Source organism: Molothrus aeneus, chromosome 3, assembly GCF_037042795.1.
Source record: "Molothrus aeneus isolate 106 chromosome 3, BPBGC_Maene_1.0, whole genome shotgun sequence".
In the NCBI taxonomy this organism is placed as follows: Eukaryota; Metazoa; Chordata; class Aves; order Passeriformes; family Icteridae; genus Molothrus; species Molothrus aeneus.
This window is the reverse complement of record NC_089648.1, coordinates 29,465,959-29,491,568: the sequence shown is the minus strand read 5'-3', so window position 1 is coordinate 29,491,568 and position 25,610 is coordinate 29,465,959. Positions and strand designations below refer to the sequence as shown.

General features: G+C 46.8%; 1 protein-coding gene across 1 annotated transcript in view; it reads right to left on the bottom strand.

Moving 5' to 3' along the window:
• Positions 1-201: 201 nt before the first annotated feature.
• Positions 202-25,610, bottom strand: part of MDGA1 (MAM domain containing glycosylphosphatidylinositol anchor 1) — a 139,583-nt gene continuing 114,174 nt past the window's right edge. Inside the window, exons 13-17 of the mRNA XM_066546548.1 lie at positions 18,547-18,699; positions 17,233-17,367; positions 2,949-3,079; positions 2,197-2,305; positions 202-1,068 (exon numbers count right to left, since the gene is read on the bottom strand). Coding sequence (XP_066402645.1) covers positions 977-1,068; positions 2,197-2,305; positions 2,949-3,079; positions 17,233-17,367; positions 18,547-18,699 — 620 coding nt within the window. The 3' untranslated portion in view covers positions 202-976. The remainder of the gene's footprint in view (positions 1,069-2,196; positions 2,306-2,948; positions 3,080-17,232; positions 17,368-18,546; positions 18,700-25,610) is intronic.

Sequence of the window (25,610 nt, the reverse complement as noted above, 5' to 3'; positions counted from 1 at the left end):
CTCCACCCTTCCAGTCCCATCCTGTCACATCCCATCCCTCAGCCCCAGAGAGACCAGATTTTCTGTCTGCAGCTCAGACCTGATCCCTATCCAGCAAGCGTGCTGAGAGACAGACAGAGGCTCTTGGAGGCCCGTGCTGCAGCTGGATCCAGACAGGACTTCCCCACTCAGCGTGGTCCATGCCATCGGTCCCTTCCTTGCTCCATCTTCTTCAGGCTGGGGGATGAGGAGAATCACAGAGCAGTGGGGAAAGGCCAAAGCAAACCACACTGGGGGCAATTAAGTACATGAGAGCCTGGGAGATGTGGATGGATGGAGACACTGAAGCACATGCGGTGCGAGGAAAGGCGCTCTGGCCACTGGCACGCGGGGCAGCTGCTGCCCCACAGGCGAGGCCGGTGCTGCAGCCAGAGCGGGGCAGCCCCAGCCAGTGGGAAAGCATGAGGAGACAAGGGGAGTACTGCAGGATATCATCCACTAAGCTGTGGGCTCTGCAGCAAAGAAGGTAACTGTTCTGGTAGAAATTTGTGCTTTAATATATTTTTGTTTGTTTGTTTAAAACAAGTTCGCACTTCCCTGAGGAAGCCCTGTCCGACATTCCCAAGGAAACATGGGTGTGGTTTTTTTTTTCTTCTATCATTTGCTCTTCACATTTCTTCATTCCCATTTTTTTGTGTTTCGTTCCTTCTTTTCTCCGTGTGTGTTTCTTTCCTTCCTCTCTCTCTCATTCTCTCTCGTGCACGTGCTTTTTAAAAAAAGTTTTGTCTTTATTTTTAAATTTTGTTCTAGACATTATGACTTTCTCAAGGAGTGCTCCAGTTCTGAACCAGATCCCTTTGCATGGTCATGCCTGTCAGTCTTTGGTAACATATGGACACTTTGGTGTGCCAGTGAGGAGGGGAGGAAGGAGCAGAGGTGGCTGAGTAGGAAAGGAGCAGGAATGTCTTGGTCCGAAGACAGGAGCGCTCGCTTGCCATCATCTGAGCAGCACGTAAAGGAAGAAAGTCAATGGGCAACAAAGCCAAGGGCTGTGCAGGGCTGGGACTCCACTTCCTGGAAGAGCAACCGCTGTCAGCCAAGAAGGGAGAAAGAGAATTAGTGATGGGACAGATACAGACCTCATCAAACAAGTCAGCACACATCTATGTCTTCACCCACCCTGAAGGACAGAGAGTTCTCTGATCTTTTGGAAGATACTTTGAGCCTCTCCTGGACATTCTCAAGGTTCCCCAAAACTAACTTTGAAAAAAAGGTTGAGTCTTAGACTCTTTTGCAATCCAATCCTTTCTTCCCCAGAACTTTCAACGCAAGTCAAACAAAAGACTCTCATTGTGTTATGGTTATATCCTAGGCTTAAAGAGACCTTTAACTGCACCTAAAATTTTGAAAATTTTAGAGTGTTCTGACTTTTGTTTCCCTCTTCATCTCTGGAGTTAAGAAAATTGCTAGAAGCGACTCTTACTCTGAAGGTTTTCTTGCTTCGAAAATAAAAAAACCAAACCGAACCTTGCTTTCAAGTGCCTGTCAGGCTCTGGTTTGCATACCCTGAACATCTGCTGTCTGGCCCACCTGGGGCATGCTATCGAGGGCACAGACAGGACTAGGGCAGATGGCACACCAGGGATTCCCACCCAATGCCTATGTACTGCTTACACCCACCTCAGCAGGGCTTCAATCCACGGTGCACCCTAGTGACAGTGGAGTTGTCTCCATCACTGCAGTGCTGGCATCAGTTTATGTGGGTGGACTGGAAAGGGGCTGGTGGGATTTAGCCTGGCTCTGCCTCTCTGCTCAGATGGCAATGGAAAGCAGCAGAGTCCTCCCTTGTTCCAAAAAGCAGATTGTTTTTTTTCTTAGAGTAGGACTGACTTAACACTACAAAGGCCATTAATGCGTGCAGAAGGTCCTTCTCCTTTCAAAGCTTCCATAACTAGAGTTTCCAGGAAATGAGGTATTGCAGAAGTCCTTATCTTATTGGGGATGACACCTCCTGGCTGTGGTTGTTCCTTTGACTCCTGCTAACTCTAGTGTATACAACAAGCCCAAGAGTCTAACAGCCCCTCTGGTGACTTTTGCTGGTGGGGTCAACCATCCCGTTGAGTCCCACCAACACATCAGTGTACTCTGAAATCAGCTGTGCAGTGTGTGAATGCACTCCGACCAGCTTGTTTGCCTCTGAGGCAGAGGCAGTCTCACCCTTATTCGGTCCAATTGGCTTCCTTGGGCAGTCTCCCTTTTTCAGAGTGACGTCATCGATGGCAATGTCCCCCTCATAGCTTGTGCCCCGGACACCTTCAAAGATGATCTACAAGTAGAGCATGGGAGAGAGGCCAGCGTGAGGCTGCAGGTGTGGGGGGCCCTTCCTGCACTGCAGGGCTTTGCAGAAGTCAGCAGGACACAGAGCAGATCTTATCAGGACCACAAGAGAATTATTTCCATCCCATTTCTCCAATATTCATAGGCTCTGGAAAGCCAGATCCCACTGTTTATAGGACCAACTTCTTTGTACTGAGCGTCTGTGCAGTAATAAATGAGCATTAGAGCTCTGCTTTATTATGTGTCCTGCCCTAACAAGCCAACCAATACTGAACAGAACTTGCAAGAGTAACAACATTCTCATTTACTATTTTGAAGTGTCCAAAAGCACACTGGGCGTTTTGCCACAGTGCCACAACTTGACCAGCCTATACAGGGCAGCTCTCACAAACAGCCCTACAACAGCAAAGTAGCCTGTTGGGTAAGAACCCCAGCCATAAAAGCAGCCCACTGTCTGGGTACACATGAACAACTCGATGAGCACATGCAGATGCCCTGCTCATATTCACAAGAGCTCCCAGTGCCCTCCCTTGTGCCCCACCAGCCCCTGTGCTTCAGAGGAAGATGTCTGACAGGAAATCTACATCTATGGCACATGGGCAGATGGCTCCTTGAAAGTGGGCTTGGCTTACCTGGAAGGGCCCAGGGGGGTTGATGGGCACATGTGCTTGCTGCCAGACGTTGCCCCGATTGCCACTGAGGGACCAGACCTGGGTGTCGATGGCTCGCTTGTTCCGCACGCGAACTAGCAGGTTCAGGGAGCCTGTAGGAGAGAAACAGCCCTCTTGGCATGCTGGGGCAGGCACCCAAGCCTGCCTGCTGGGCTGGCTCCTGGCACAGCTCTGGGCTCAGCCCCAAATCACGGCTGTAAGCCCCAGCTGGCCCAGAGACAGCCTGCAGAGCCGCAGTGGCCATCTCCGAGGGGAGCCAGCTTTCTCCTGTGTTCATGGGTAAGTGCCACTGGCAATGTTTCATCCACTTGGCCTTTCCTAGAGAAGCACAGACCCAGACAAGGAGGAGCAGGATGAGGAAGAAGCAGTGTGCAGCATGGCTGTGGTGGCAGGAGAAGGGGGTGGCAGAAATGCTAGCTGCCAGGGACCTCCAGAGGCATCCCATCCAACCTCCTGCTTGAAGCTGTCTCCTGCCCTCCATGAGGGCAGCATGGTTTTGCCTGGCCAATCTTGAACTTCCCTGAGGAAACCAAGTTTTTCTACTGTCCAGTATGAACCTCCAGCACTACCAGTTGTGGACACTGTTCCTTATCATATAATCTAATATTATGAAAAGATTTTGGTTACATTATCTTTGAATTTGCCCTTGAAACAGCTGGGGGCCAATGGTCAATAGCAACCTCCTCTTTGCCAGACTGAGCAAGTCCAGCTCCCTTAACTTCTCTTCCTAAGGACTTTGCTCCTGGCCCTTGACCATTCTGATGCCCTTCTGCTGGGCCTCACCAATTTCTCCACATTCCACTTGAAATGGGGACCCCAGAACATGTATTTGCCTCCCCCTGTTCACCACTGACACCTGAAATATGCAATGCATCTAACAGGGCTCTCCCTGCTCTTTCCCTGGCCATCAGCTGTGGAAATATAACCAGTGTCCTCATTCACTACTTGCTCTGGGAGCAGCCTTGGAGTGAGCAGCTGTTCTTTGAAGCACCAGACAGCGTTGCCTGTTCCACACCACCTGGTACCATCCCAGCCCAATGTTTTCAGAGGTTCACAAAGATCCTGCAAATCAATGCCGACTTCAAGTTCTTTCAAAAAAAGCAATTCCCAAAAGGTTTTGTCTATCATTAAACCAAAATCAAAGCCAACAAATCTCAAAGCATTTCCAGTTCTCACTTTGAAAACAGTGTCACAGCTTCCTATCCTACACCCACTCACAAAACCATCTCAGTTTGTCTTACTGCAACATTTTGTTAGCATGCCCTCAGATTACTTATTTTCCTTTTTTGCTTCAGTGAAAAAAAAAAGAAGCTAAACATTCAGTCAGGGTTGACCTGAAACACTTTTTTTTTTTTTTCTCAAGAAATCAATCAATCACAAGTCTAGTCATGCTGTTGCTCATCAGGGTTTCTGGTCTCCATACACAGATATATTACACCTGAGAGTATGGAAGAAATAGTAACCCTTCCTTATCCATCTGTAGTCTATCTGCACTTGGGATGCTGCCTTCCCACATGGCTATGCCCTTTGGAAAAGCAGCAGAATGAGGTCAGGGGAAGAGACAGGGAAACAGACTTTCCTGTATAACCTCCCTCCCACACGATCCCCCCAAATCCTTCATTCTTGGCACATCCACCTTAGGGGCACTGTGTGAAGGACAGGCACCTGGAAACACTCCCATCAAGCACCTAGCTGTCAGAAACTGAGAGATACATTGCAGGGAGTTCAGATCATGATAAAGACGATGAAATGTTTAGATTCTTAGTGAATGACCTACGAGAAAAGGTTAAAAAATTAAATATGTATATAATTTAGTGAAATGAGGATAGAAAACACATTTTCTGGAAATATTCAAAAGCATTAACTGTAAGGCGAACTGAGAAGACTAGATGAAGGCCTGACAGGACACAGACAGCAATCCAATCCCTTTCCCTGGTGGTACTCAGTTTGGGATGTACACCACAACCCAGGGCAAGGATAAAAATAGCTTGTTTCTCTCTCTCAAGACCAGATGGCACTGGTCCCCCCACAAACTTGGGGGATCCAAGCCAGTGAGCTCTCCCTCCTGGAAACCCAGTGCCACAGATAAGAGAAGTCACTATAGGAATCTCTGGCAAAACCAGCTTTGAGCTGCTGATTTCTTGGCATCTTCCCTGCCCTCAGCAGCTTCCTATGAAGGAAAGTCTCTCTAAGGACACCTAGCCCTCATGGAGCCCCTTGTCCAAACTGACAGCTCAGACAGGAACTACATAACCCCATAGATCAATGTCAACAGGAGTGTGTTCAGAGCAGCTAATTACAGACACCAGGGCCAGTGAGGTGAGGGATTGAGAGCAAATGAAGAATTAATATGGAGCTGCTAGCAAGCAAGGATTAAAAACAACCATTGTCTATTCTATCCTCATTTGGGGACTTGTAGCTAGGATTTGCTGCACAATAGCCTGGCTGAGTAGTCAGCACTGGGACAAATCACGCAGCAAACGAACTTTGACGCCCTAGGAAAAAAGCAAAGGCGAGATAGAAAGAAACCCTGAGAAGCATCTGGAATGCAAATTAGTGCCTCCAAAGCACTGGATGTGAATGCCTGGCCTAAACCCAAACCAAGCCTGAGCACATCCTGGCTGACAGCTCCGTGTCCTTGCAGCATCAGGAAAAACAACCTTTTGGCCCCCGAATTCCGTAATACAACAATACTGAATATGAGCAGGCATTCTTCAAATGGTTTACAATTGGAAAGGAATCTCCCTTATCTACTCACAACATGCAGTGTTTCACTACTGTCTACACATGGAAAACTGAAGGTCAAAACAGAGGAGCAGCAATCCCATGGCTATCTTAGAAGCCAGTCAGAGTTGTGAAGGGCAGCCAGCTCTCACAGCCCTACCTGCAATCCCTGCTAAGTTACAGAGGTTTCCTGAGACTGGGAAGGAACTACAATACCTCCATTTTCCACTAACACTGTCACTGGGAATATGCTTCTGGGAGGCATGGAAGAGGCTCCTGGATATGAAACCTCTATCCCATCTGAACTGAGTCCACAGTGTTGTAGATGTTAAAGTTTGTGCAGCTCTTCTACTTTACTCCCTTCTACCATGTGTCAGTCTGCCACCAGTAGCCAGTAAATTTAAGGGCACATAGCCTGTGATGGACATACCTGTAAATGAACCTTCAGATCTGCACTCTAGGCAGAACCACAAAAGATTGCAGACTTGGACTATGGGAGTCTCCAAGTCATTTTCCTTTCCAGTGCCTACAAACTGAAGAAGAGCTGAAGTGTGACCTGCTCTCCAACTTCTCATCAGTGGAGATGAGAAAGACCCATCAGTGCCAGTTGCTGCAGTCACCCTTTTTGCCTGGTTTCACACTGCAATCATGCCTGTTTTCCTCTATCAGAGTTCAGAGCCAGCTGGACAGTTTTGTTCCCTATTTCTCTCCTTGTTGCCCCTTCCCCATCTCCCCTGCCTGGCACTTTCTAAGGGCACCTGCTGGTGAGGCACACAAAAAGTTAGACCATCTATCTGCTGCTATATCTCTCCAGCCAACCAGAGAAAGACAAACAAAAGGGAAATCCCAGGACACCAAGAATCCTGTTGTTACCTCTTCCCATACAAGGCAATCTTTGCATTTGTCTTGTAACCTGTATTATTCTTTCTTCCCAGTCAAAAGGGAGAATAAAGGCAAGTGATGAGTGATGAGGAATTAATTACAGGCAGAGCCAGCTGTACCTTCTGCTGGCTGCCTTGAAGACCAGAGCTGGCATTTCAAAAGACTGGCAGTCACACAAAAGACCAGCTGTGCTGCCAGATAGAATAACCCAAGGGATGCCTTTAAATGTTACCTTCTCACAACAAAAAAAAAAAGTATTCACTCAGTTTCCACAGGAGGGGGACTTCACTGTCACACTGAATTGCAGAGTAGCTCCAGAAGAGCTGGTGCAGGGAGCAGTGGGAGGGAGGCAGGGCCTGCAGGGACAGGGCCATCAGCACAGTTGGTGTGGGATGGCAGAGAAGGTAGAGGGTTCCTCAGGAGTTCGCTTGGGGAATTAATGCAGGGTGATGGGGTGGGGAAAAGGCTAAGGAACAGCTCAGTTTACATGGCTCAGATGGGAGGCAGGCAGCTGGAGCAGTCAGGAAGCAAAGGGAGGGTGACACTACACACTGAGAGATGGGGTGCCATGCCAAGTGCAGCAGAGCTCCATGGGATGGGTAGGGAAGGCTGTTGGATCCACAGCCAGGAGCTGGCATGCAGCCTGGTCTCACTGCATCTGCCTGCTGCACTCCTGTAAGATCCTTGCTCCAGTATGGGGCAATCTCAGGAGATCAGCTATGGATGAGAATTCCCGGCTGCAGTTCCAGTTTAGATTTGGTACCCAACTGGGAATTCAGGGCTGAAAGCCCCCATGGAAATTCCCATGGCATTTCCAGTGCAGGCAAGATAGATTGAGGTAAGAAGCTGACTGATTGCAAGAGACATCCAGTAGCTAGAAAGAGATTCATGGTGTGGAGAGGAATTTGACCTTACACAGCTTAGCAGAGTCACCTGTAGACCCAAAATGAGGGCTAAAACCAATCCAGGGAGAAAAGAGCTCTTATATTTTCTAACAGGGGCTCTAAGCACTTCTTTGAGTGTTTAATGTTAATGCCACTGATCAGAAACTAAAAGCCCAGAGCTCAGTGCAGGCACATACCAGGACCCAGTGACAGTCTCCAGAAAGAACCTATTACTGTTTATAATCTCCACAACAAACACAGGTCTCTCTCCCTCTCATTTAAATGGATGCTAATGAATAGCAGTCAGCATCAGCCTGGTTACAGAGCTCGGGGGAAAGTTATTGCTCTGAGAGCTAGAGAGCAGAGGGTGGAAAAACAATTGTAGCACAGATAGAGATGCAGAAATAATACCAACCGGTACTGACTCATAATTTCTAGGAATGTAAGTTGTCTTTGTGCCATGGTAGGGTGTATTTACTCATTCACAGTCTCTCAGGATGCTTCACACATTAACATATGAGGAGTAAGACAATTAAAGCCTCTGGGCTGCTTTCCACTTCTGACTACAGAGAACTTTTATTTCTACGTCTGTCACTGTTCTCATCTTGGTGTGCAGGGTCCCCTCTGTCCAGTCCTAGGGTCACTACACAGACCTGTTTCTGCAGCCACCGCTTCGCTAACTTCAGAGCAGGAGGGTTCAGAGAGCTCATCCTGGTCAGAGTTTGAAAAGCTCCATGATCCCACCTCTATTCACAAGGCATCTGCATTGGGGCATGGAGAATGTTCAGCCTGTGCTGCCAGCTGATTGCTGTGGGACACTCCAAGCTCTGGTACAGTAGGGAGGCTGTGGAGAAAGGAATCAGGGGAATCAAAGCCTCCTGTTTCCCATTGTGTCTAGGACTTTCTGGGGATATAAACAGCAATAAAGTAAGTTTTCATTGGCAATGTTTCCCCTACAGCAAACCTGTGAAAATTACTTATATGTGGCTACAGGGAATTTTCTTTGGAGTTAACTGTGGATTTCAAAAACCCAAAGAAACAAACACATTTCCACCTCTGACCTCCTAAACCATCATCAAATGAGGCTGGGCTTGAAGCAATATTCCCTGACATGGCAAAGCCAATTGTACAGATTGATCTATGATCCATCACTATCTATCTGACCAGTCTGGCATGTACGGGAACTTTGGGATGGAGGGAATGTGCCAGCAGAGAAGCAACAACACTCCAAAAAGACAAAGCAGACATATGGCTGGGCTCCTGGGGAGACACACTGGGCAGGGGGGACCTGGGCCCTGCAGACAGTGGGGTAAGTGCAGTGATATTGTCATGGCTGCCTCATGATGGGGAATGATGGGAGGAAGGCAGGGAAGCTACAGCTATAGCTCCTTCTCTCCAGCATATCCCCACCTGTCTGTGTACATAGAGAGCAGATGGTGATATGGCAGGAGCAGACTCACAATGGAGCTATGCTTGAGCTCCTTTGCTCATTTGATCCACCAGTCTAATTAGAGAAACTGTTAGCATAGAGAGATGAATGATACAAGACTTCCATCTTTGATACTGTGTTTATAGAACAAAATCCTGGCACCCCTTTTCATGGAAAATTCCCTGAGAGGCTGTTTGTGACCAGTAACAGGCTTTCTATGTGTGGACAACAGGATGTGTTTTAAGAAATTCAAAAGAGGGAGAAAAAAGATCTCCACACTCCCTCATGTTAAATTTATGCTATCTCAGAAGAACAAAGGCCCATCTGATATGCAGCTAGAACAAAGCAGTGGGAGGGCACAGGGACAGTGACTCAGGGGTAAGTTCAGAGCTGGTCACTTGTTGTGGCCATGGCTGTGTAGGGGCCCAGTGCTGCTGCTGACTCAGCTCCAGGCAGGGCTGGGGGACCCCCAGGTGCTGGGCAGGGAAATGGATGCTGTCCTTAATTTCTCTGTGCAGCTGCTGGCAAGCAGGATGGGAAGATGCCGATGGGGGCAGCTCCTTCCCTCTTTCCTGCTGTAGCTGCTGGTCCCCCAAAATACTGGATACTACTTTAGAGAGGAGAGGCCAGCCTGGGGGAAAATCACAGAATTGTTTACATTGGAAAAGACCTTTAATATCAAGTCCAACCATGAAAAATAAGAGTATGAAAATGTCTTAGGTTGCAAACGCAAGATGTGGCTGGGGTGTGTGTTCTATTGCCATCTGTTGGAGGTGGGGCAGTTATCTTCTATTAATTGGGCCAGCTGTCAAAACCAGGTAGGGAAGTTTTCTTTATATCTTCCACGACCCATCCTCCCTCTGGGGAGGCATCTTCTGTTATTGGGCCATTGAGTCTTACTGCATGACTGATCAAATTACATCATCCTATTGTGAGAGGCTCCACCCAGGGGGAGGAGCCAAGCATTCCTACCTGGATATAATCTGATATTTGGAACACCACAGGTGGCCTTTTCCACTGCATTCCCAAAGGAAGATAAGGCCCCTCTGCACCACCATTGGACCTTCAGAGGAAAACTCCACCCTTCTACAGGATCACTGCTTCAACAGAACTACATCTGCCACTCCAGGAGAACTGCAGCCACCATTTGATCAAACTGCTACCAACATCCTGACCAACACAGTGTCAGGTCATATTCTGGCTCTGTCACTGTTGTTTGGTATTACTGCATTTTTATTTGTTTTCTCCTTTATTATTTTTCCAAATAAAGAACTGTTATTCCTACTCCCATATCTTTACCTGACAGCCCCTTAACTTCAAAATAGTGATAATTTGGAGGGAGAAAGTTTTCATTTTCCAATTCAAGAGAGCTCCTGCCTTCCTTAGCAGACATCTGTCTTTTCAAACCAAGACAGATAAACCTAGCAAGAAGGAGTTCATGTATAGGCAACTTTTCCCACCAATTTTGTAGACTCAAGAAGCAGAGTGAACCATAGTGCATTTGTGAGGTCTGTTTGCTCCTTGTTCACCCTCTGTTTCATGACATGCCCAGATGCCTTCAGGCAATGCTCTCGCTCCTCCCAGCTTTGATAAGGGGCCCTTTGATCTTTGGCACCAGAGACAGCTGGGTCCTTTGCAGAATTCATGTGCTCAGCTCTCAGGCTGAGAGCACACACTGTGCTCAGCACTCTCTGACGAGCCGAAACAAAGTCTGCTTCATGGACACTGCCAGGTTTAAAAGAGCACAACAGCCAGACAGGGGACTCTGCCTGTCTCCCTTCTGAGGACAGGCTTTGCAAAGACTTCAGCAAGAGAGGAGGGGGCCTCCCAAAGCCCCCAGAATACAAAAGATGTGTGTGAAAGGGCTGCTGACAGAACCCCTGCAGACATGGATGTACTTATGCTGAGGAAAATTTTGCCTGTCTCCTCTCTATCCCTATTAACAATTCTCTATTTCCCCATCATCACCCTGTCCGTGGTGTCTCAGTCCTGGGAGCCAAGCACAGCAGCTGCAGGGCTGCAGGGCTTGGAGCAGATGGGCTGTTTTACTGCAATGCTGAAGCCAGTGAGACAGCAGGAAGGAGCAGCTGAGATCACATTTCTTCCTGCTGAACTGAGGACACCACTCAAAAGCTGTTCTCTGGCCTCATCCTCTGCCTGACCCAGGGAGATGTGAGAGGATCAATGGTTCAGGCCTGGAAAGTGATTTGCTGCAGTAAGGCTGTTTGTTACAACAGGCTGTGCTCCCAGCTTTGAGCTCCTTATAGCTGGGATGCATTATAGGATGCATCATAGCAAGAGGCTTTCCCCACTTCATGCCTTGTGTTTTTGCACCACAAAACTCCAAGGCAGCTAGCTGAGACAGTGAGACTCCAAACCTGCAACTGCAAACTCCGTCAAGTGTTGGGGTGCCTGTCATCCTTGCAGAGTCACTCCTAGAAGTGATGGTGGTAACTGATACTTGTTGAGCATTTATTTGATTTTCTGGGATGTATTTCCATACATTACAAAATCACATCTGGTTGAAGTTCAAATACAGATAGGGATGGAGTCACAAGTAGGGTATCATAGTTTGCACTCTGTCCCCATAGCCTTTCTCCTGTGAGAACACCCAGTGGGGTGTCCAGATGTGTACCTGCAATGACCAACAGTGAAATAATTAATGGTCTGTGGAGAGAATAGAAGAGTGACAAGAGAGTGCTAAAGAAGTAGCTGGATATGCTCTGAGAGCTCCTGTTTCCTCTTCAGGGTGTGTTAAGTTTTGTATATATCAATTTCAGAGTCTGAATAATTGATGCAACACCTGATGTCTCAGGAGATGATTAGGTAGCAGTGTATCCTTACAGTTCCTCAGCTTTGCACAAGGCTGCTGCTGTGATTGAAGTCTGAATGGAAAGATGTTCTGTTGAATGAAGGGAGAGTGGATCACTGCAAATGTCCATCAGAGGAATAACTGTCTCCCACCAGGTGATCAGGAGCAAAGAAAATCTGTGGGGATTCAGGGCATCTGCAAATGAATGGGTGCCAGCAATCTGTGCTCCAACAGCCTTCCCAACAAAACCTGCAGCAGGAAAGTAGTCAGATGTTCAACTGGTTACTTTCTTTTTGAAGAAAGTGACATTTCAGTGCCTATCTGCACTGGGAACTTGATTCAGTGATGCCCTTTTAGTGAGGGACAAGGAAAGGCAGGGACCAATGAACCCACATTCAAGGTACTAAACAGAATGCCTGCATCAACATGAAGACACAATGTTTGTGGAATGAAAATTACATGTAGCCAATCCACATCTGAACACCTTTCCCTCATCTCCATGTCTTCTTTAGATGTTAAACTCCTTGGCTTAGGGATGATCCAATCTTACATATCACACATTGGTGCTCTTTGTAAGTAAACATCTAATTAAGGTATAGGCCCATAGTATTTACTATTTACTATATTTATTTTGCTCCAGCAAAAGTAACTGAAGGGGATTCTCTGCCCTTGGTTATGCAGGAAGTTTGATTAGATGATGTATCAGTAATATTGGGTCTTAATAATCTTTAAATCCATGCCTTTAATCCAAAATTCACAGAATTCTTTAGAGAAACAATGACTTAATCTGTCTTTGGTTCAGAGTCACTGTATTGAACTTACAGAAGCTGAATGACACTTTACAAATACATGGTCTTCTTGCTAGATATTTACCATCCTTGCTCATGATCATGGTATTTGACTAACCTCCCAAAAACTCCATGCAGATACTACTAGAAGAGACCACAATCTATCCAAAGGGTCCATACCACAGCCAACAGGAAGGTGCTGGATCTCTTATAGATCATTAGTCAAATACATTTTTATCAATGGCCAAAACCACATCGGAGTAAGTGGAAAAAGGATGAGCATTAAAAAAATTGAATGCACTTTTTCATTACAAACTCTTCACTTAACTCTAACTACAACTTGTTTTCAAGAGCCTAGAGGGAAGTGAATCATACTCATGAGGAAAATCAGCCTCTCCTCAATCAATCCAGTGATGTAATCCCTATTGTGCAGAGTAATTGCATTGGAGATAATGGCATGGATTTAATGAAGGACACATTTCTATATAAGGCAAACTTCTATATTTCTATGTAAGGCAAACTTCATGTACCCAAAAGAACACAGCTACCTCTAGGGTGCCACCTGTATTACTGTGCAGTGGCAGGATGCTGTGTTCATAAACAAAGTTTGGGTAGGACCGAGGGACCTATGATGGTGAATCTCACAAACATGATGCCTTTGTGGTTCAAGCTGCTTTTTCAATGACAGAACTGGTACCTCTCAATCTGAGTGACCTGATAGCTCTGACTAACATGACTTGTCAGAAACAAGCCACATGGCACCCACTGGCTCCTACGTGTGATCATCCACCACGGTCTATTAGACACACTCTGCACTGATTGTCTGATCTGAGCTGAAGAAGTAAAGAAGCAATTCAGTTTGGCAGGCCTTCCAGACCGTGATTCCTCCTCAGCAGGAGGGCTTCAGTGGGGACATTGCCTGTGTAAGTGGCCTGCCCACAACCCAATTCCCTCTGTGAAACAGCCATGGCTTTCTTGAACTCAGATGCTGCAGCAAGCAATCTGATCAGGTCTCATTGTTTCCAGTGACTCAGAACCAAAATCCTTCTCAATCAGTCTCCAGCACTGTTCCTCAAGGGATCTTAGAATAGAGCAGAAGAGAAAAAAAAGAAAAGGGAAATGAAAAGAAAGAAAATTTGAAAAGGACCTACAAGCACCTGACCACTTTGATCACCTCTCTAAGAAGCCCATTACAGTGTCTCACGACCCTTTCAAAAAATAAATTTGATCCTCCCCTGATGCAGCTTTGAACCATTCCCATGCATCCTGTCATGGGATTCATGGATTGGCACCTTTCACCCCCTTTCCTTCCTCAAGAAGCTGTAGAAAGCAATGAGAACTTTATAATTTTACTGGAAGCTTCCCATCCAGATTATACACAGAGCAGACTTAGCTGGGGTGGTCAGATAAGGTCGGTGTCAGCACTGGAACAATCACACCCTTAACTCTCCATTCAGTGGCTGAAATTTCCACGTCTCTCTCAGCAACCTTCACACTGTGAGCTGACCATGAAGACATCTCTCGCTGCAGAACCTGCAGCACCAACTAGCAGTGAGCAGGAGGCTGCACAGATCATGACCTGGCTACCACTGAGTTAGGAGGCATGAGAGAAAGATGGCAGGGGACTGTGGTGGAACTAGTCAGTCAGAAAAACTGTCCTCTTAAAGCATCCCCCTCTGAGGCAGCCCCCGGGAAGGGAGGAAGAGGAGTCTGATGGCTGAAGCAAGGACTTGAGGATTTGCTCCCAGCCAACCTGACAAAGAGGCCTTTTGAACTTGGCAAATAGTTGCTAGCTGCCATGGCTAGTTTCCTCCCCTGAAGAACGCAAACAATTCCTCAGAAACACAGAACACAGAACATTCTGAGTGGGAAGAGACCCACAAAGATCATTAAGCCCAAATCCTAAGTGAATGGCCCACACAGGGATTGATGCCATGATGATGGCATCATTAGCACCAGGCTCCAACCAACTGAGCCTCATTTGACATTTCCACACCAGCTGCAAGTAAGACACTCTTGTTCTTGAATGTCTGGTGGAAATGGGATTTCTTTTCTTCTCCTCCCCCTGATTTTTGTGTTGGGGATGGCAGGATCATAGGGCAATGTGAATGCTTGCTACAGAGGGGGCCAGAGGAAGAAAAACAGATGACCAAATAACTTCAGAAGAACAGGGACTGCCTCCAGGGAGCTCCCCTTCATCCTGCTCTCTCATCAGCTGAGAGATATTCAACAGCATCCTACTCTGCTAGTCACTGAATATTTTATATCATGGCTACAACCGGTGCATTTGTATTCTGTTTCTCTCTTTCGTCATATCTATTATAAACGAGTAGTGTCTGGGAACTCTCCCAGGGAAGATTTGCCTGGATGGCTACGGATATTTTATAGTCAAATTGTGAGAGCAAACCAGCTTTCAAGTTCTGTAGTGGGGGGAAAAAAAGGTAATAAAAGAGTTATTAAAAAAATAAATAAATGTCGGGATTTTATACGGCTACTTTTTGTAGTGACAGAGCTTCAGTTTGCTCCACGATGGAGCTGGAGCTCCTGGAAGAGGCTTGGGATGGGAGACACCCTCTTGCTGGCATTTTCTGCTGAAGAAGCAATCTGGTACACTCTTGCTGGCACCTGCCTTGGCAGGACTGTGCTGGCATGAGGTGAGCCAGGGGTTGTGGCTGTGACTGCACAAGGGACAGCTGGGTCTATGGAAAGCAAGGCATGGCTCAGGATTGCAGCAACCCCACCTGTGCCTTCACATTGTTGCACATTTGTGAGATGGATGGGAGGGCAGGGTCTGTCTCCTCCTTTCACAGGAGAAGTCCTACATCCTCCTCTAACCCAGGGCTGAAGAAGAAGAGCTGAATAAACTTGTTTTGCCCTAAGAACTCTGAGAGGACTTCAGCCAATAAGGACATCAAGCCTGGTATCAAGGCACTGAGTTTCAATTTGCAGGCAGATATATGGTAGGTTTGCTGGACCAAGTCATGTATTTCACAGGCCAAGAGAAAAAGAAATTTTTTCTCATTTCATTCTCTTTCAATCTCTGCCTAATCAGTCTGATTTTAAAATTTGCTCTCAGCTCAGCAGCACCCACCATGGAAATCATACGGCATTAAGGAGTCTATCCACCCCACAGAAATTTGTCAGCCTTTGTACAACAAGAGGAAAACCAGGGATCAAACAGGGCCCATAAAATTGGGTATGAAGGGGAAAACCAAAAGATATAAAAGGTGTCGGAAGCTGAGGAACAGAAAATGGCACTTAGAGGCTTTCTTAGGTCTCAGGAGTCACCATCACTTTCACTTTTGGGTAATCTGTGGGTAGAGCAAATCAGTAAAGAGTTAAAATGCTAAAAGAAAAAAAAAACTGTAATGAATTGGTTCCCTGGCATGTCCAGTCCACCCCATCTCCAAACAGACCACCACAAAAGAACTATTAAACCAAGCTCTTTTCCAAAATCAAGAAAATGTTGATGAGCTTTTACTTCACCTGTGAAATAAACGTGGAAATCTGACACAAGAAAAAAAGCAAGAGAGGCCTCCTCTCCCCACATATTTTTTTTGCCAATCTCCCACCAGTCTGGGCCACTCTTCATCAAAGAATGAGACCCCTTTCCCAGCCTCCAGGAGAAGACTGCTGAAGGAGGAATTAGGCAGCAGAGCTGACTTACCATAAGGTCCAGCTGCAGGGAACATGTGAGTTTGCCAGACAGCATTAGCAGCTGGACTCTGTCAGCTAAGCAGGACCAGCAGCTCCAGGAAAATCTGGTGTGAGCCAACACCGACAGTGCTCTGCCTGAGCAAGCTGCCACCACTGGCATGACTACAGCATGGAGCAGCCTGTCTCCAGGGGGAATCCAGGTGTGTGAAAACACCTCTGACCTAGCCCAATTCCAAGTGCAGAGAGCAGATATGAACCCTCAAAACATAGACACAGATGGAGACCTGCTCAGTGAACTGCAGCCCAGCTCCTAGCCCCTACACTCATGGTGTCAGGGTTTCAGCTTTGCCCAGATTTTGCAGTTTAACCTCTCAGCTGTGCCACATGTGCACAGAGATGTGGCCAGACTCAGGAGTATGTTCCTCCCAAAGACATCTGCAGTACTGAGCAGAGAGAGGTTAATTAAGCCCGCTTATTGAAGGGCGGACACATTCCTGCCTGGGCCCTGATTTTGCAGTCAGGCTCTAGTCCAGCAGGTGATTAATAACCCTGTGTGCTGTGTCAAGAGTGCATCTATTATTCAAATTAATGAAATTATAATCAAGAGGTGACGAATTAGCAGTTGCTCCTTGACTGGATATGGAAACTCATTAGTGTGCCAGGCGCTTCTGTGGTGCTTGCTGCACTTGAGGCTTACAGGAGCCAGGCAGAGCAGGCAGCCCCTGGTCCAGCTGGGGGAACACACATCTTGCACGCCCCAGTGTAGCTGTGGCCACCCCAAAGCTCTCTGGTCCACAAAGCCCCTTCACCCTCTTCTCCTGTCCAATGGACAGACTGACTGTAAGGTGCTGGCCCAAGGACAGGCTGTGACAGCCTCACAACCCTGACACTGCTGGGCTATGGGACAAGTATTTGAGTGCAGCAGCCCACCCTGCTGCTTGGAATACTGGAGTAGGACTCCCACCCTCTGGAATGGCTGGTTGCAGGCACAGCTGCCGGAGCAAGAGGCTGGAGATGTTCCCCAAGAGCCCACACGAGGCTGAGTTGACCCTTGCCCAGAGGGACTCACCAATGTGCTTCCCGTACATGTGGTAGTAGAAGGAGACACAGTAATACTTGGCAGTGATATTGTACAGGGGGCTGATGAGCCGGGCTTTGTCTCCTGTCACCCGGGGCCGGGACGCCTCGATGAACATGTAATAACCTGCAGAACGAGAGGGAAAGATGGGCAAAGGCAGTATGCACTGGGTCTCCCTTCCTCCAGATGACGGGATGCCAGTGTGGCTGGGAGACCACCCCTCCTCTGGGAGACACGGCCTTGCTGTGCCCAACTGCTCTGCACCCACTGTGATCCCGCCCAGAGACACTTCCAGGATACCCCCAGGGCCTCCCCTGCCTCAGCAGTATTTAGGGAAGCACGGGAGAGACAGGCATCTGCAGACCTGCTGTGGCCACACGTAGCAGGTGAACCTCTGCACATCTGTCTGGGTGGACAAAGAGCCCCAGAGCTGGCTGCACTGTGCAAGGAGAATACCAGAAAGAGAAACCATTCCAGACTAATTTCTCTGCCTCAAGTAGAGGGAGAGAGAGTTTGGTACATCTAGCCTGAACAATTTTATTGTCTAAAGAGAACAATACCAAAGCAATTGTTAACAGCTCAGGGAGGAAGAGATTAGCCATTTAATTTGTTAACATCATTTTCAAGGCTCAGTCAAGTTGGGTGTACTGAACACTAATGGGAGAAACCATTTCCTTAGCAGGCCACTGGACGTTTCCCATTTTTTTCTGAACTCAAAGATACGTGTTTGCATATAAATTTACTTTTCTTATTACAGAAAGAGGGACGTAGTATCCACTTAAACTGGGAGCATGTGCTCCATACACAGCTAGGGTGAGCAATACATAACACCAGACTCCTCCAGCTACAGGTGAGGCTTCCTTCTGCCCCACAGGCAGCTCCTGTCTGGGCTCTCATGCTTCTGTGCTTGGTACTAAGGAGATCTGTTTGTATCCCTGAAAATTTCTTTGAGGAAACAGCTCGCTAAAACCTACAGGGCCATTTCTAGGTGTTAGAGATATTCTCCTAGTTGTTTATCCATTTTTTTCTTCAAAACAAGCATCAAACAGTGCAAGAGCATTAGGCATCAGGCAATTAGCTGACAACAAGAACTAATGCTCACACTCTTCCCTTCAACAAAGTTGTCGGTGTTTTAATTGTGTGTTTAATTCCAATCAGCAACATGCAAATTAACTGCCTGCTCCCTGCACCCCACGTGAAGTAGAAAGCAGACCAGCTTTCTCACAGAGCTGTAAGGCTCCTGGCAGGAGATGGTGTGCACCTCCCCTCCCTGCCAAGGCAAAGGAAACCCAGACGTGTGCTGACCCTCTGGGGTGCCGCTGATGTCCGTGGGGGGCCCCGTGTTGACGGTGCGCTTGGGGTTCTGCGTCAGGGCGTTCTGCCGCGTCCAGTCAAAGTTGTCCATCTTGTCCTGCACGAAGCCGCAGATCTTCTCGTCCTCAAAGCGGCAGGTGTTATCTGTGGGGATGGGAAGGGAAGGGCTGCTCAGCTGCTGCTTTTCCAACACCCTCCCCAAGCTGCCTGGGTGCTCACAGCAGTGCTGTGCCACCACTGAGGCTCTGTGTTAAGCCAGGGGCAGATGGGCAGCCCCTGGCCTCAGCAGGAGGCTGAAAAGGAAGGCAATCACAGAAATCATAGAAATCACAGAATGGGTTGAGTTGGAAGCAGCTTCAAAGTCCATTCAGTTCCAAACCCATTGCCATGGGCAGGGATTCCATTCACTAGACCAGGTTGCCCAGGGCCCCATCCAACCTGACCTAAAACACTTCTACAGATGGGGCACCCATAACATCTCTGGGCAGCCTGTTCCAGTGCCTCACCATTCTCTGAGTATGGAATTTACTCTTCAAATCTAATCTAAATGTCCCCTCTTTTATTTAAAAATGTTCCCCCTCTTCCTATCACTACCCATAATACACCAGTGATCAGTGTTACTACAGAAGTGTTAATCCAGGCTGATAAATGTGATGGTCTGACAACATGGAAAAAAGCTATTATGGCTAAAGAGATTCTCAGAGAGATCTGAAGGGGCAAATGTAGAGGAAGGTAAAAAGATCACCAAAGGCAAACTGGCTACAAGGCCTTTTATATCAGAACAACTTGATGGGAGAATAATTTCCCCAGGAGAGAGGAAAAAGTAGCAGCAGATGACCCCCCTTCAGGCTATATATTTAACTAAACTATGACACACATGAAAAAAAATCAGCTGTGGAGAAGAGGTCAGCTCAGCACGACAAACGTGTCATTTAGCCAGAGTACATCTAATTTACACCAGCTAAAAAGCACATTTGATTTTGCAGCTTATGTTGGTTCCCCTAACAAAATAAAACACGTAGGTAAGAGATTTTTATGTAGGATCAACCATATGTGCAATAGGGCTCACTTTTATTGCTACCACAAGACTTTTACACCCTACAGCAATATTGTAAGACAGATGAAAAATCTCGTGCATAGACATAACCCAATATGGACTTGCAGAGATTGGAATGAATTGGACATGACCAGGCTGAAGATTGTAACCTTTGTGTTAAAAAGGTAGTTTTGTGTCACAAAAGCAAAGGTCAAGAACCTGCTTTATACTGCTGACACAATAGGAGAGGGATGGATAAAACAGGCAAAAAAGAAAGAGAAAACAGGTCCAAAAACCAATGTGAAAACTGCCGTGTGTTTTGAAAGGTCCCTGGGCAGAAACCAGAGCTGGAGAATGAACTGGAAGTGGGATCTTGGACCTTGTGAGTGATGTAGATATGGCAAGCACAGATATCTTTAATTGCTGCTTTTAAGTAAGAGCAAGGAGGTGTGTTATGAAATGGAAAGTTAAAGCCATGAAATATCACATACACAAAGGAAAACAAGGCTCTCCATGAGGGCTTGGAATGTGCTAGGAACCTCATCCGTGGCGTGCTGGTGCAAGACTCAACTTCTGGGGGCTTACCTCCCACTATTATTTATTGTGCCTAGATGAAGAGAAGCCCAAATGCCTCCTGGGGCTCCTGCATTCTTGTATCTTCAGTGATGCCTTGCTCTGGGGCTCCTGGGCAGGAGGCTTTTTCTCCTAGCATGCATGGCTCTGGCAGGACATGTAGGACAGAGCAGGGTCCTTAACCTATGGGCTGAGTGCCAAGGATGGGACACACAAGGGAAGGTTTCTGCAATGCCAGGGCCAAAGATCCAGAAGCAGCACAATGTGATGGCAGGAGCTTCATACATCTACCATACACAACAAAATCTGTTCTCTTGTACCAGAAAAAAGAGACTACCCAAGAAATGAACAGAATCTTGACTCTGAGATGCTGCACCTTCTGGTGGCTAGCATCCTCCCCATCCCCTCCCACTTGGAAATGAAAATGACTGTAATCCAAATGGACATCAAAGGTCTGCACACCCCTGGGGTAGGGAACTGGGTTCCCCTTTCTTGCCTGTCTCTTTCCAGCATCCCATCAAAGCAGTGAGAAAAGAGGATGCAGCCTCCTGAGGTAATCTGCAGAAATGTCTTTGCCAGCATAGGTTGGGCAATGTGAGGCAAGCCAAGGGCCTGTTTCACAGACCAGGGCAGCTGGGTTTTCAGTAATCTCAGCAGGAAACGCTGCATGCCCACTCCTTTGGGCTAAGCACAGACATCGGGAGCTTGTCTGGGCTGGTTTAACTGCTGATTAACCCTGGCTAAGTGCTTTCCACTCAATCTCCTCATTTCTAATTAGCATCCAAATCCAAATTAGCCATTGCTCTGCATTGCCTAACACGGGGCCGAATGGCATCTGGAGCTGAAGGAGAAGGGAGCAGAGGACAGGGCAGATGCTTGCTGGGTCTGAGACAGGCTAACTATGTGGGGGCCTCTTTCATCCCCAGAACAAAGAGATGGAAGGAGAAAAGAGTCAGAAGGCAGCTCCTAAGGGTCCTTCCTCAGCTGTTTTGGCTGAGAGAAGGGAGTTCCTGGCTGTACCAGAGCCCCAGTAGTCCTCAAAGGAGACACTGGAGCCCATAAGCTTGCTGATGTTGCTGTGCGGTGTAATAGCCCTTGTTTCTCTCCACTGCACCAAAAACATCTGCATGACTCCAGCTCATGGGTTGCCAGCTGCAGTTACAAGAGACACATTTTCTCTCAGAATGGCATTATCTCACACAGCAGGATCCACAATGACTGTCCTTTTGCAAAAGCTCCAGGGCAGTTTGCACCTCTGACCCTGCTGAGAACATGGACTTCCAAAGAAAGATGACATCGTTCTCCAACACAGAATTACCTTAACAGGGAATATCAGGTGGAAAGCAGAGTTGGAAGCTGCAACACAGAGGTCAGCCAGGCAACTGATTGAGAGAGAACAAACCACAAATGAGCAGGCACAGAAATCAAAGGAAAGGCAGATTAAGGCGAAAGCACAAGCTCAGGTGGGTATCAGAGAGAGTTGTATAAGACAAGAGGACCTGAGGACAGCATTCCAAACTTAGCCCTAAGGCCTGGTTGGGCCAGCCTGTGGACTGTGGTGGACTACTGTGCCTTCATTTTTAAGAAGCCACACTCATGGGATGAGATTGCTCAGAGAAGCTGACTCAGAAGTCTATAGATTGCTCTTTTAACATCCAAATAGGGCCCTGAGGGCATTTTATCTTCTCGCTCCAGTGCAGCTCCTTCCAGAAGGCAATGCTTCTAGCAGCCCACATAAAATAGAGAAGGGTCCCGTGCACCACAGATCAAGCAATGCTTAATCAACAACATGATCCATCTTATGTGCAACAGCACTTGCTGGGAAGGAGTTTGAACCTCCAGCACATCGCCTTCTGCTTAGCTTGGGAGCTCAAGCACTTTGCAACAACTAATGAAAAAGGCTTCTTAATTTCTCTGTAGCATAGCAATACCTCTTTCTACGTATCTTCTGCATTACATGGGGGGAAATAGATGCACAAATTATAGAGAGACACATTTAAGGTCACAGCAGGCAGTGCCTAAGCTGGAAACAGAACCCAAGTGCTCTGACTCCTGGTCTTTTGGCGTAAAACAAGCCACAGGAAAGCAAAGCTCTGTGGTTTCTCTGAGCTACAATGGAGGTGCCATGAATAACTAGGAAGTGTTCAGTGTGGTTTGGGACACTGCCAGCATGTCACCTCTTGGTGGTTATCAACAAGGTTCACCAGGACAAACCTGGCAGATCCAGCCAAGAAAAAAATCTTTATATCACTTGCTGTACCTCAGAGACCACAGAGGTGATCTGACTTTTGACCTTGACTGTGTGATGCAAACCTTCTTGAAGACTTTTTCCATTTGCCAGGGATCCTGGATAATCCTCAAGGAGTAAAGGAAGCTTCCTGTTTAAAATTTAAGCAATGGATTTAAATACTGAACACAGAAGTTGCTCTCTGGACTGTAACAAGTAAGGTGGAGGTGGCAGGGGAGCTGGCTCCTCAAAAGCTGGACTTAGTGCTGTCTTCACCACACAAATTTCCTTGGCAGGCTTTTCAGTGGTGGCAGCTCAGAGTGCAGAGATGTTTGCTCTCAGTTACAGACACCTTCAAGCATTCCCAGGGGAGAGACTCTCTACTGTGGCTATTAGCATTTCTTGTTACTTTGCCTTCCTGAGAAACATAATGGAGGTTTTCCTTTCAAGTCCTTAGGGGAAAGCCATCCCTGGTTCTAAAATTCTGGCTGCCAGATGAATGCAAAAAATAATACTCCTATTCTAGCTGCAGACTATGGGTGAATAGCAGTTGGAGTGCACTTGAATAAAATTGCCTTCATCATTTAGCTGTGGTGTGACAACTGGCACTGGCTTGGGGCATAAAGGACCATGCTCCGAGCCCCAGCTCTGTTGCAGACCTGCTGTGTGACCCACAGGCTATCATTTTATGGACATCAGTTTCCCCATCTAGAAATTGAAGAGAATGAGAACTACATTGAGACCTCAAAGTATGTAATGATCTAAGAAAGAATATTTAACAGTCTCTCCCATTGCAATTTTCCAGGGATTTTATAACCAATAATGGGAGAAAGCTTCACAATGCTGTAACTGGTTAAGTCATCCTATTTGCCACCAAGATACAAGGAACTGTCACCTCTTTAAGCCTTTGCATTACAAAACATTCTAGAAGAATGGGCACAAACGCGAGTAATCCAACTCTAAACACAGGCTGACATCTCATTCCCATGTGTTCTCACCTGAACAAACTTGGACAAAATTCCTCTGGACTCTGAGCATTATCAGAGACTAGACAACAGAAATAGATGGTAAGCAACAAGCCAGGCTAATCTGCAACAACCAACATCTGCCACGGATCACCACCCACTGTACCTGCCCATGGTCCCAAAATCATGGGTTTAGCACCACACACATCCAGACTGCAGCTATGTGAGAAATAGTGTTGCTGCTCTGAAAGGGCAAGTCAGGTTGGCCAACCAAAAAATAAACCATCAATCCCATATACTTAATGACATCATCATCAAGGTTATAAGGTTACATCTGACAAAACAAGGGAAACCGAAACCCACCAGGGAGGAGGAGCTGGAATGGCTTTTGGGGCAGCACTCCATAGAAAGCAAACATTATATCTAAATAAAATTGCAGAGGAGGTAAGGACAGAGCAGATTCCCCAGCACTGGAATGTGGTCATGACATTAAAACAATCATTTATTCTAAGAGAACTTTAAGGTAAAATCTTAGAATTCAGATAATTCTTAGGCAGTTTTTAAAATACAAATTCTGCTTTTTAGAACCAGATTTACTGATTTTTAAGAGCCAGTCCTACTGATAACCTCTAAATACTTGAAATTCCCAACGTCTTTTGTTCACTTCCTCTTTCTTCCTTTGCTTTTCCTTTCTAACCCAATACCTGGCTCTGTAACCATGCCACACGCATGCCTGTCCCAATGTTATTAACATCTTATTAGGCTGAGAGAGAAAATGCATGAAGAAGTAATTGTATTAAGTGACTCTCAGAGTTTGTAAATTAATCACCATTGTGCATGCCCTTGGATCAGGCTGCCAGAGGCATTAATCATCTAATCTTTGCCTTTCACTCCAGAGCTTTCAATGTTTGCTCCCAGAATTTGGCTCAGCAGGCTAGTGTGAACTTTTCCCTGGGGGTGACCGTAGCAGGGGAAGTATGAAAAGAAGAGGTAGCAGGAGGGATTTCTATGGTTTTGGGATGAAAAGTTGGAGAACTCAGCTGTGGTCCAAAGAAAGAGCAAAAAGCTTTTGAGCTCATATTTCACTGGCAGCAGGTCTGAAAGGAAAGGGCATATCTGAAAGCAAGTGTGGTAGGTCTGATTTTAGGCAGTCAGTCTCGAGGTGTGAACACATGGGCAAGAGGTGGCCCAGAGGTCCCAACAGCCACCAGAGGCTGGGCAATTTATATCAAGAGGAAATCCTAAGTGTTGGGTTTACTGCATGAAAAACACAAGTGGCTGAGTTGTGTTCCACCACAGGCAAATTTCCTGCAGTTGTTCTGGACTCAATAAGGCTGCCAAAGATACCCCAGGCAGGCAATCTGAAGGCTCAATTTACAAAGACCCCAAGAGACTGACACAATTAGGACTGCAGTTGCTCTGGGTTTACCAGTGATTTATGCAGTGCAAAAGCAAGTGGCAAAAAGCCAGACTTTGTCACTTCCACCTGTGGGCTGGGATACTTGCCTCCTCCAGCAAGTACTGAGAGACACATTCTAGAGTAGGTCCCTGGCAATATGCTCCGTGTTTCCCAGTGAGTCTTCTATGGAGAATACTTAAAGTAAATCAGGAAGTGAGGAAAAGAAAACAAATGGAATCAGGAATTAGAGCCACAAAGCCTCTCTGACTCTGTAAGAAACTCCTACTCTCAGGCAGAGTATGGTTCATCAAACCATCCTCAAGAACGTGCAAGAATTAACTCCTTGTGGCTGCCTTAACAAGAGAACTCCCTATTCTGCCATCACCTAATCCTGGCTTCTCCTCTCTGCTGGTACCTTGCAGTGCAGTAGCAGTACTTACCTACACAGAGTAATTACTCTGTATACACAGAGTAATACATAAAACTACTGAATACTGACTCAGCAGCTGGAAACGGAGAAACAGCCCCATGCTCTCCATGGAGCACTAGCAAGTAGTCTGCCCATCTCTGCCCAAGAGGTTTGCCTGGGCTTACATCCTATAATCAAAGTGAAGGGACCTTGTTGCATCCCCTGGGGATCATTCTCCCACCACTTACAGCAAGCTAGAATTCCTCTTTTATGCTCAATGGGCACTGTCATGTCGCTGTTAAAGAACATCATTCTTAGACATTGTGTATTCAGCTCTTAAAATCAATGGGAACTCTGGATGCTCAGTAGAGAGGGGCCTGCATCTTGCCAAGAATAACCAGAAGGTAAAAAAGCAAGTTAACAGTGATGACACTGAAGGGGAGGAA